This window comes from Oncorhynchus clarkii, chromosome 4 (genome assembly GCF_045791955.1).
Source record: "Oncorhynchus clarkii lewisi isolate Uvic-CL-2024 chromosome 4, UVic_Ocla_1.0, whole genome shotgun sequence".
In the NCBI taxonomy this organism is placed as follows: domain Eukaryota; kingdom Metazoa; phylum Chordata; class Actinopteri; order Salmoniformes; family Salmonidae; genus Oncorhynchus; species Oncorhynchus clarkii.
The window spans coordinates 71,263,438-71,275,285 of NC_092150.1; the positions used below are offsets into that span (position 1 = coordinate 71,263,438).

Genomic DNA, 11,848 nt, shown 5'->3' on the forward strand with positions numbered 1-11,848 from the left:
ACATTGAAGCCTGATCTCTCTGTGAGAACATTGAAGCCTGGTCTCTCTGTGGAGAACATTGAAGCCTGGTCTCTCTGTGGAGAACATTGAAGCCTGGTCTCTCTGTGGAGAACATTCTGTTTTGAGTGTAAAAAACATTAGGAACACCTGCTCTTTCCATGACAGACTGACCAGGTGAAAGCTATGATCCCTTATTGATGTCACCTGTTAAATCCACTTCAATCAGTTGAATCCACTTCAATCAGTTGAATCCACTTCAATCAGTTGAATCCACTTCAATCAGTGTAGATGAAGGGGAGAAGACATGTTAAAGAAGTATTTCTAAGCCTGGAGACAATTGAGAAATGTATGTGTGCCATTCAGAGGGTGAGTGTGCAAGACAAAAGATTGAAGTGCACAACTCAATATTAGGAAGGTGTTCCTAATGTACACTCAGTGTCTATTAGAATGTTCTTCAGTTGGAACTTCTGACTAACCTTCCCTCCACTTTCCATTGCCCTCCCTGACAAGTGCCCTCCACAGTTTAGTCATTTAACAGACTCTCTTATCCAGAGGGACTTACAGTAGTGCGTGCACACATTTTTATACTAGTCCCCCGTGGGAATTGAACCCACAACCCTGGTGTTGCAAGCGCCATGCTCTACCAACTAAGCTACACGCGACCATGCATCACAGTAGAGTGTTAAAGCTGTTTGTGTGTAGGGTCACACCTTCATACAAACGTCACTCCCTCCTTCCACTCCAACTCAAACACGATTTATTAGCATTACAACTTCCAGATAAATAACAGCTGGCCTATGGGCTGGGTAAGGTGGCAGGTAGCCTAGTGGTTAGAGCATTGGCCCATTAAGCAAAAAGTTGAGTTCAAATCCCTGTTCTGACAAGGTGAAAAATCTGTCGATGTTCCTTTTGAGCAAGTCCTTTAACCCTAATTTCTCCTGGGTCGCTTTTGATAACGTCTGTCCCTGGCCGTGACTCCACGGTTTAGAGTATATATTGTAAAACAACATGGGGGGGGGGGGTTTATTTAAAAATGGAACATGAATTGCATCAGTGTGTCCTGAAGTTGACGGCTTGATTGAAGAAGAAGAAAACCATTTCCAATGAAATAGAACAAATTTCAGCACCCACCAAGTTCTTATTTATTTCAAAGCATCAGTCCCTATCCCTGACATACAACAGTACCAAAACACATCTAGCCTATATTTGTTCAACACGACTGCCTTTTTAAACTGTAAATCATTTAACTTCCTTCCCTCTCTCTCCTCCCTCTGAAGCGGTGTCTAACCTGGATGAGGAGAGCAAGTGGACAGTCCACTACACAGCCCCGTGGCACCAGCAGGAGAACGTGTTCCTGCCCGGCAACAGACCGCCCTGCGTAGAGGACCTCCACCACCAGGCCAAGGTCAACCTCAAGACCGCACTGAGGGGTAAGGACCACAACCGCACTTACAAACATGACCCTACACACACAAATACAGTGTTGTTGGAATGTCACCGACCACCCATTGCATTTCATCACTCTCAATATCTCTTGATACTTTATTGATGTTCACGACGTTATGACAACGTTTAAAAAAAACAACAACAACAAAAAACCGTCCAAAGCGTTTGTTTGCCTAGCTACACCAACACACCCGTGTTCAGCCCTCCTGTGGTGTGTCCAGTGTCTCTGAGGGGCGAACATGAAAGGTTCCTCCAAAACAGCCACAACTAGTCACTTCCTGGTCTGTTCCCAAAGAGAACGGTTCAGTTGTGGGAAAAGGCATGGGGGAGGAGTTGAGTTGGAGTGGGTGTGTATGGGGTTGGTCTGTGCTAGTTTGTGTTGATCAGTGTAAAGGACAAGACATGCAGTCTGCAGTTCGTTCACTTGCTGACGGCACGGTGTTATAGTCTGACTGCCAACATTTTTGACCAACATTTTTGACCATTCTACATGTAGAATCTGGTTGCACTCGGTTTTCAAAATATGTCTGGCATTCTGTTCAGGGGTGCTAAGAGCTCTCGTCCGGCAAACGTGATCGGTGTGTCCGTGCCTTTAGAGAGATTCTCTGGCACTTCTGTAAACTTTTTAGCCAGTAATTCTGAAAGTAGCACTGACTCATGAGCCAAAAGTGTGTACCACGTCACATATGTGCACAACGTTGTTGCTCTCTCTCCCATGGCTCTGCTGTGTGAGCGTCTTGCTAACTGTCACTCAAGTGGTGAGGGGCTGAACCTCATTGTCTGCCTGGAACTCAAATTGCTATGGAGCTGGCCCATGTGGGGGAAATGTAGGGAGAATGGCGCTGCCAGTAAACAGTAGCATTCAAACTAGGGATTTCGTGGCTAATTGAGGTAAGACTTGTCATTCTGCTCATAGATTATGCATGTATGAACTACACAATGGCACATCCAGCCCAAAGCGGGAGGGTTACAAAAAAATATTTGGTAGTCGCCAAAGTTCTGTAGCGTGTCTTTAAGGATGGTGTGTGAGAAGGTGAGTGTGGGGCGGGGGCTTGTTATTTATGTGCTAGGTGAGCTTGTGTGCCAAGCAGACAAAGAGGGAGAAGATAAAGGGAGAAAAAGGAGGAGAGAGGGGGGGGGGGTAAAGGAGAGGAGGGCAGAGAGAGAGAATAGGAGGAGAGGGACTGAAGACAATAGAAGGGGTAATGCATAGAGTGTGTTATTAATTCACCTCCACTAAGATAATGCCACACACACACTGTCTTTGTCCTTCTGTCCCATTGTCACACACCCGACACACACCCGCCATGCTACACACCGCATGGGTAATGGTATCCTTTGATCCCCTGCCACCGTCCTTCTGAAAGAGCCCTTCCAACAGGTGTCTGGGGAGACTGCCTGTGTCGGTCAGTCTGTTACGTCGTGGTGTGTGTTTAGCTGCTGAACCCATGTTCTCTTCCCATGAAGCTGCTGCTGGGATGCTCTGTTACATCATTTAACTGGTCAGCCTACAGTCTGATAGCAATAGAAGCAGTACACAACGTATACTTTCAAACTAAACCCTGTACGAAGCTGTAACACAAGGGGACCTAGAAACTGCCCAAAGCGCTGTTCTATGGCTGACCAGTCTGGTTAGAGTCAAGATATGCATTGGTATAGAGAGAAACTTATCTGAGAGCAGGTCTATCCACCATCATGCCCCTGCTCCTGTGCTTATGAAGCCCCCTCTCATTAAATCTATGTCACCCCCGTCGGCCATATCACCAGGACAGAGACACAAACAGTAGTTAGGGAAAATTCAATATCAGACCCTGCTTGGGTCTCAAAGCAATCCATATGTAATCAGCTGCTAGTGTCATCGGCACAACGCCCGAGTCTCTCAACAGTTAGGACAGGGTCATTACCCATAATGCCATTCGTCGGCACATTCTGGTGTCAGGTTGTGGTCGTGTGCGCACAAGGGTGACTGGTTGGGAAAGCACAGACATATTGCGTAATATCAGACACATTATAGTCAACAGTGTTTGAAAGATTTGGATCGATTAGTACCCTCGCTCTCTTTCTACATCATTCTGGGATGGTGCCATGTGACCATAGCAATAAACCTCCATCTTTCCCCTTCAACTAAACTCCAGCCCCTGTTCTGCTCGACAACAGTCCTGGAAACGGAAACTGTGTAACACCTATTCCCGTCCTCCTCATCATCTCAAGTGGCTTCTAAAACCCTTCTATTCCAGATCACAGGCGCAAACACTAACAGCCATCAGTAACTAGCTGCTCCATTAGGCTCCATTAAATGACAGTATTATACATGCAGACAGCGCCTCAGTCCCTGAAGAGACCTACTCTAATGAGCTATGTAGGCATTAGGACATGAAAGAGGAAAGTAGTCTGTAAGGTGTAGCTCCGTAGAGGGTACGAACACATCAAACCACTCCTTCACATGAATATGACAATGGGCAGATTTACATTTGTACATCAGTGATTTGACTAATTAGTTGCGGGTATTCAACACAAAAGACTAGAGGAGTAGCGGATGTCTTTGTCGCTATACACACATCAAACGGAGATGGCAGAGACTAGAGAAATTAATAGGCCTATTTGGTCGCTGTGGTAAAGAGCATTCGGTGTAAATTATATGTATATATTTAATCTTTATTTAGACTGCTGACCACTCGGGAGCCCAAGGTTCGACCCCGGGCTGTATTACAACCGGAAATAAATGGGAGTTCCGTAGGGCGGCGCACAATTGGCCCAGCGTCATCTAGGTTAGGGTTTGGCCGGGGTAGGCCTTCACCGTAATAAGAATTTGTTCTTAACTGATGGCCTACCCCGGCCAAACCTTCCCCTAACCCAGACGACGCTGGGCCATTTGTGCGCCGCCCTATGGAACTCCCGATCACTGCCGGTTGTGATACAGCCCGGGGTCAAACCAGGGTCTGTAGTGACACCTCTAGCGCTGAGATGCAGGAGCCCCGAATTTGAAAGTATACACACAAAATTAATATAACAGTTGAAGTCTGAAGTTTACATACACTTAGGTTGGAGTCATTTAAAACTCGTTTTTTAACCACTCCACACATTTCTTGTTAACAAACTATAGTTTTGGCAAGTCGGATAGGACATCTACTTTGTGCATGACACAAGTAATTTTTCCAACAATTGTTTACAGACAGATTATTTCACTTATAATTCACTGTATCACAATTCCAGTGGGTCAGTAGTTTACATACACTAAGTAGACTATGCCTTTAAACAGCTTGGAAAATTCCAGAAAATTATGTCATGCTTTAGAAGCTTCTGATAGGCTAATTGACGTCAATTGGAGGTGTACCTGTGGATGTATTTCAAGGCCTACCTTCAAACTCATTGCCTCTTTGCTTGACATCATGGGAAAATCAAAAGAAATCAGCCAAGACCCCAGAAAAATAATTGTAGACCTCCACAATGGTTCATCCTTGGGAGCAAGTTCCAAACGCCTGAAGGTACCACGTTCATCTGTACAAACAATAGTACGCAAGTATAAACACCATGGGACCATGAAGCTGTCATACTGCTCAGGAAGGAGACGCGTTCTGTCTCCTAGTGATGAACATACTTTTGTGCGAAAAGTGCAAATCAATCCCAGAACAATAGCAAAGGACCTTGTGAAGATGCTGGAGGAAACCAGTGCAAAGTATCTATATCCACAGTAAAACAAGTCCTATATTGACATAACCTGAAAGGCCACTCAGTAAGGAAGAAGCCACTGCTCTAAAACCACCATAAAAAATGCCAGACTACGGTTTGCAACTGCACATGGGAACAAAGATCCTACTTTTTGTCCTCTGGTCTAATGAAACAAAAGTAGAACTGTTTGGTGATAATGACCATCATTATGTTTGGAGGAAAAAGGGGGAGGCTTGCAAGCCAAAGAACACCATCCCAACTGTGAAGCATGGGGGTGGCAGCATCATGTTGTGGGGGTGCTTTGCTGCAGGAGGGACTGGTGCACTTCACAAAATAGATGGCATCATGAGGTAGGAAAATTATGTGGATATATTGAAGCAACATCTCAAGACATCAGTCAGGAAGTTAAAGCTTGGTCACAAATGGGTCTTCCAAATGGACAATGACCCCAAGCATACTTCCAAAATGGCTTAAGGACAACAAAGTCAAGGTATCGGAGTGTCCATCACAAACCCCTGACCTCAATCCTATAGAAAATATGTGGGCAGAACTGAAAAAGCATCTGTGAGCAAGGAGGCCTACAAAGCTGACTCAGTTACACCAGCTCTGTCAGGAGAAATGGGCCAAAATTCACCCAACTTATTGTGGGAAGCTTGTGGAAGGCTACCCGAAACGTTTGGCCCAAGTTAAACAATTTAAAGGCAATGCTACCAAATACTAATTGAGTGCATGTAAACTTCTGACCCACTGGGAATGTGATGAAATGGAATTTTACTAGGATTAAATGTCAGGAATTGTGAAAAACTGAGTTTAAATGTATTTGGCTAAGGTGTATGTAAACTTCCGACTTCAACCGTAGCTTGAAAATCGCTCTGATATGGACATGTATATAGCTATAGAATTATCTATAGCATTTTAGAAATACTGTTAAATCATGGATATATAAATATAATTGAATTAGAAATTATTAAATTATGTATAATTAGTCTAGTACATAATATTTCTACATCTCGTTAGTAGATGATGTTATTTAGTAGCTGATCTAGTTAGTCATGCAAATATGACAAAGGAGTCCCTGGTAGCAGAGTGACTGAAGTGTAAATAGCCACTGAGGGAGGGAGGTGTTTGAGAGAGGAGGACGATTCCACCATCTGTGTGTGACAGACTGGAAGGGATACCCCCTCCTAGCTCCCACACACACATGCATGTACACACACCACACACACACACGTAGATTAGGAACACACACATCTCACCCCTCACAGCAGGGTCTAATGAGAGAAGCTGTCAGGGGCTGCTGCTGAGGCAGGGTCTACACACACACACACACACACACACACACACACACACACACACACACACACACAGGCTGCTCGTCTATATGCTGTGTGTCTCTGAACAGCTGCCCGGTATATTGCACAGGTCAGCTCCTCTGCTGTGCGTGTTCCCTGAGGTGTTGAGCTCTCGACAGGTGTAGACACCACTACCAGGGGTGTAGACACCACTACCAGGGGGTGTAGACACCACTACCAGGGGGTGTAGACACCATTACCAGGGGGTGTAGACACCACTACCATGGGGTGTAGACACCACTACCATGGGGTGTAGACACCACTACCAGGGGTGTAGACACCACTACCAGGGGTGTAGACACCACTACCAGGGGTGTAGACACCACTACCAGGGGTGTAGACACCACTACCAGGGGGTGTAGACACCACTACCAGGGGGTGTAGACACCACTACCAGGGGGTGTAGACACCACTACCATGGGGTGTAGACACCACTACCAGGGGTGTAGACACCACTACCAAGGGGTGTAGACACCACTACCAAGGGGTGTAGACACCACTACCATGGGGTGTAGACACCACTACCTTGGGGTGTAGACACCACTACCAGGGGGTGTAGACACCACTACCATGGGGTGTAGACACCACTACCAGGGGTGTAGACAACACTTCCAGTGGTGTAGACAACACTTCAGTGTGTGTGTGTGTGTGTGTGTGTGTGTGTGTGTGTGTGTGTGTGTGTGTGTGTGTATATTAAGGTTTGTGAAACCTATTCCCTCCCTCTCTCTTCCAGAGTGTGACAAGTTAAGGAAGGATGGTTTCCGTAGCTCCCAGTACTACTCTCAGGGCCCCACCTTCTCTGGCAGGGCAGAGTCCCACAGCAGCCTGCAGGATGATGAGGACGACACAGACAAGAAGGTAACACACACACAGCCCGCGTGCGCGCACACACACACACACACACACACACACACACACACTCAGCACCCATAGAAATATAATTGCACACACCAAACTGGTATGTGTCTGCCCTCCAGTGGTTTGAAGCAGAAGTGCACCACCTCTCTGTATTTTCCTCTGTCATTGACTGCACCCCCCCACTCTGTCTCATTACATTGTGTTCCTGCCATGGCTGGTTTCTCATGCGTGTACAGCCTCTTAGAACTGTTTATGTGGCAGGCCCTGATAGGGAACACTCGGGAGATTTATTCTAAATATCTAAATAGCATTGTTTTGATACTGGTTTAGACTTGGTGGAGCTGTTTTCACTCTAATGACAATAGACAACTTGAGAATTGCATGTGACTGACTTACACAGTGACAGTATGACATTGTTAATTATCTTAAAACTAACCTGTGTGGTAGAGTGAGGTGGTATGAACGTTAGGACTAACACGTGAATGGTCAAATAGTCAGAGAAGCCTTTTCCAGGACGCTTACTTTCCTTGTATATGTCCACCCCCCCCCCCCCCCCACCCCCCCCACACACTCTTGTCCGCTTTTCTCTTCTCCATATTCCCACTCCTTCTGTAGTCTCTCCTCCCTCCACTTGACTCGTCCAATCGTGGGGGTCCTGATGGGGTCAGACGAGGTTGTTGAAGGGGGTCTTTCTTTGGTAGAATGAGGTGCCTCTCACCCCCTAACCCTGCTCGCTGTTGTCCTTCTATCCAAACTATCCCCTTTTTCCCTGGCCTGCCTCCACACCTCCTTTCGCTCTCATCCATCCCCTGCTTTTTCCTTTGGCCCAAGCCACCCTCAACCTTAACCCCCTTCCCCCACCTCTCTTGTTGCCCGCCTCTCCTCACCCCTGTTCTGTTGTCTCCAGGCCAGTGAGCCTAACTCTGGTTGACAGCAGCTCCCTAGCTCAAAGGGGAAACTGGGTTACGGTTCAGACCCACAATGGCCCCTAATGGTGGGGGCAACTCTGAAGGCCACAACATAACACACGGCTGGCTTCTTCTCCACCCTGCCCTCCTCTCCTCCCTCTGACTGTCCCATGTTTGAGCTGCTGTTGTGACTGATAACATGAGGCTGCGATGCTGTCGGAGAGGTAGGTATCTGTTGTTTTGAGATGGAAAAAGGAACCAATGTATTTTTATATTTTTTATATTCTGGAATATGATTTTTGATAATTGTCTAAAATATGTGCCGGCCTGTTTGGTTGATGCCCCGGGTTCTAGAGAAAGCCCAGGTGCTGCAGTGAGAAGTTTGGTGGCGCTGCTCTTCTCATATCTCTGCAGTGTAGATGTGATGCGCTCAGATTGAGAACTCACAGCCCGTCAGCACAGTTTAACACATGAGAGCATCTCTCTGTTACTCTCCTTTTGTTATCTCATTCTCTCACTCCTCCTTGCTGTTAGTTTGTCGGGGTGTGAGGGTGTGCATGTCAATGTGTGTATGATTGACCGTGAAACATGTTTATAGACTCTCTGGCTCAAAGGTCAGATTGCTGCAGTAAACATAGTGGTGTGTGTGGGTGTTTGGGCAATAATGAACACAATGCTGGAAGAGGTTTAAAGCGTTCATACAAAGGATGGCAGACCCAGTGGGGACAGGTGCAACACACACACACACACACACACACACTCCTTCCTCCTACAGGCTCAGGCGCGTTTCTTCAGGCTCAGTCTGAAGCTCATCTCTCCTCTATCCCTCTCCTTCCCATCTCTCTCTTTTATCTCCCTTCCTCTCTACTCCTTTTCATTCCTGTGTACCCGCCTCTTCTTTTCCTCCCTCTCACTTCTCTCTCTCCTCTCCTCCAGTCCATGGCCTCGTCAGCGGAGGATGACAAGTCCCTGCACCCCATGAGGCCCCAGACCCCCCAGGAAGAGGAGGGGATAGATGAGTGTGACGGACAGGTGCGCTGCTACAAGGCCCCGCCCCTCCCCACCCCTGAGGAGAAGATGAGGATGCAGGCTCAGGCCGTGCCCACTGACGTCATCCCTATCAACGTCACAGGTAGGCCACACCCCCTGGCTGCCACACCCCCAATAGTAACTGTTGTATGTCCTAGGTTGAACATGCCCACAATTACCGATGCCATTCAACCAATGAAATAGGAGTCTTGGTCTTGAAGCAATCCTTTTTTCGCCTCACTTTTAACCCCTCTGTGTGTTCGAATGGACATACTGGGAATTGCATCCACATGCATAGAGCGTTGTGTTTTCTGTCTGTCAGTAGTATTATCTTCCCCCTGTTTTTCTTCCATATTATTATCTCGCTCTCTGACCACCCCCCTGCTAAGTGTGTGTTTGTGAGCGTGCTCAGTCCATCCCAGTGTTAGAGAGAGTGAGAGCGATTGCAGTCAAAGGTCAAAGCAGCTCCATGGCTGTATCTCAAACCATGGGGCGCCTGACAGAGACCGACACCTACGACACACACACTACATACACACACAGACATATATACGCACACACATATACACACCACCACCAGTACACACGTCATCTCAGGACCCAACACAGACACCGTACTGCTCTATCTCCCACCCACTAATACATCAGCCCTGCTAGTGACATCTGTCACTCAGCAGTCGGTCTGAGACTGCCCCCCCCCCACATACACACACACTTTCTTTCCCTCTAACTATCTCTGTCAGCTCTGGCTCAGTGGTGTTTGTCCTGTCCTCTGACTCAGTTTGTCGCTAGCACACACACGCTACAGGGCATAGAGAGAGAGCTGTCTGAGGCTAGATCCTGCCACAAAACACTGCAAAGTAGCACAGACAGCTCCTAACAGTATCAATAGTCAGTTGGTGTTAACATGTATTTGAATACATGTAATTGTGAGACCTATTAAATCTGCAGGCTTCTTAACGCGGATTGGTTTAGAATCAGTATTTAAAGTTAACAAAATGTCAATATCATATCTAATCAAATGAAATAAAAAAAGACTGTTTGTAATGTGAGCGTGTTAGACCCAATCTGTCTATATGTCAGTTTTCATATCACTTTCTCATCATCCATCAAAAAGAGCAGATTCGCCGAGTCTGAACTAGTTTCAGACAGTCAGAGCAAAACACTGTCTGTATGTTTGGTCTTGTATGGCTGTGTGGGATACTCGCTCTTTTAGTTTCTGTGTTTATCTGTGTGTCACCCCCCCTGTCTATGTTATACAGCATGCTTTTCTATATATATGTGACTGTCTACTCTCTCTGGTTCTGTCACTCTGCCTGTCTCTAAACTCTGCATGTATGAACACAACTGCACGTGTGTTTGTATCACTAACGGGCTGGTTTTTGTTTGCCGCTGTTCTGCCTGCCTGCTCTCGCCCTCCCGGCCACTAGGGGCAACGTTTGACCGGCAGGCCAGCATCCGCCGCTCCCTCATTAACACTGACACAGTCTCCCGCCGGCCCAAGAAGGTCAAACGCAGAAAGACTATATCAGGGCTGCCTGACAACATCTGCACCGAACTAGGTATGGTATATACCCAGAGCTGTTCTGCATCCCGCTCTCACTAGTCCTCCCACCCTTCCCTCATCCCTGACCCAGACAGCTAGTCCATCCACCTGCCTGCCTCACACCTCTGGCTGGTTTAGTGACTAGTTTGACTCCCCCTCATTGTTAAGTATACCGTAGAACCACCACCATTGCTCATTCTCAAAGTTCTCTTCCCTATTCTAGAATTTCTACATCTGCTTTCTCATGCTAGAATCTTGACATTTGACAGCTCTCTTCTAGAAGCTCTTCATAAGCCCCCCCCACCCCTCATAGTAAAATCTCTACTGGCATCTGTCATTGCAGGACCTTTACTTCCTCAAATCTAGTAGTCCAGAGTCTGACATCACTCCGAAACACTCCTTTTCCCATGACCCCCATGGGCCCGGTCTCTGCACTGTCCTCCTCCCTTAGCCATGATAAGTGTTTCTAATGTGAACACACAAAAAAAATGTAATATCTGGTGACTTACGAGAACGACGCTGGTAACAAGTCTAGTGAATCTAAATGGGCACTTATTCATATGTGTTAATCCCTGGGATACACTGATAATCTAAGCATGCCACAGTTTGTTCCACACATCCCACCACTAAACCCTGCATCTAATCCCAGCATTCCTACCACAGATGTCATTCTATCTTCATATTTCCACAACTGTGTAATGCACACTCGCCTATCATGGGGGAGTGGGGTTGGCTTGAGGCCAATGGAGGGAGGGGGAGAAGGATGGGGGAGGTTAAGTAGGAAAGGGTATATGATGTGGGGTGAATGGACAATATTGGTTTTCTGTCACAATCAAAACAAACACACAGTCAAGCATACATGTCCTATTGTGGATTTCACTGTGAAATTGGTCTTAACCCGAACCCACCTCTCCTCTCCTCTGTCTCCCCAAGACTTAGGGGATACGAGACAAAGAGGGCCTGAATGTTTCCATTTCCCGCCCCTGTGCGTTTATTGTCAGCTGTTGTTATAATAGCCCCACCCTTCTAACACCCCCCCC

At 46.9% G+C, this 11,848-nt stretch overlaps 1 protein-coding gene across 10 annotated transcripts in view; it reads left to right on the forward strand.

Moving 5' to 3' along the window:
• Positions 1–11,848, forward strand: part of LOC139407248 (NHS-like 1b) — a 167,280-nt gene that overhangs the window by 138,352 nt on the left and 17,080 nt on the right. For 7 of the 10 annotated variants that reach the window (XM_071150853.1, XM_071150860.1, XM_071150852.1 and 4 more), the window contains exons 2-5: positions 1,278–1,430; positions 7,201–7,325; positions 9,170–9,365; positions 10,693–10,824. In XM_071150853.1, coding sequence (XP_071006954.1) covers positions 1,278–1,430; positions 7,201–7,325; positions 9,170–9,365; positions 10,693–10,824 — 606 coding nt within the window. The remainder of the gene's footprint in view (positions 1–1,277; positions 1,431–7,200; positions 7,326–9,169; positions 9,366–10,692; positions 10,825–11,848) is intronic. The other 3 variants (XM_071150857.1, XM_071150858.1, XM_071150856.1) reach the window with 1 other exon arrangement.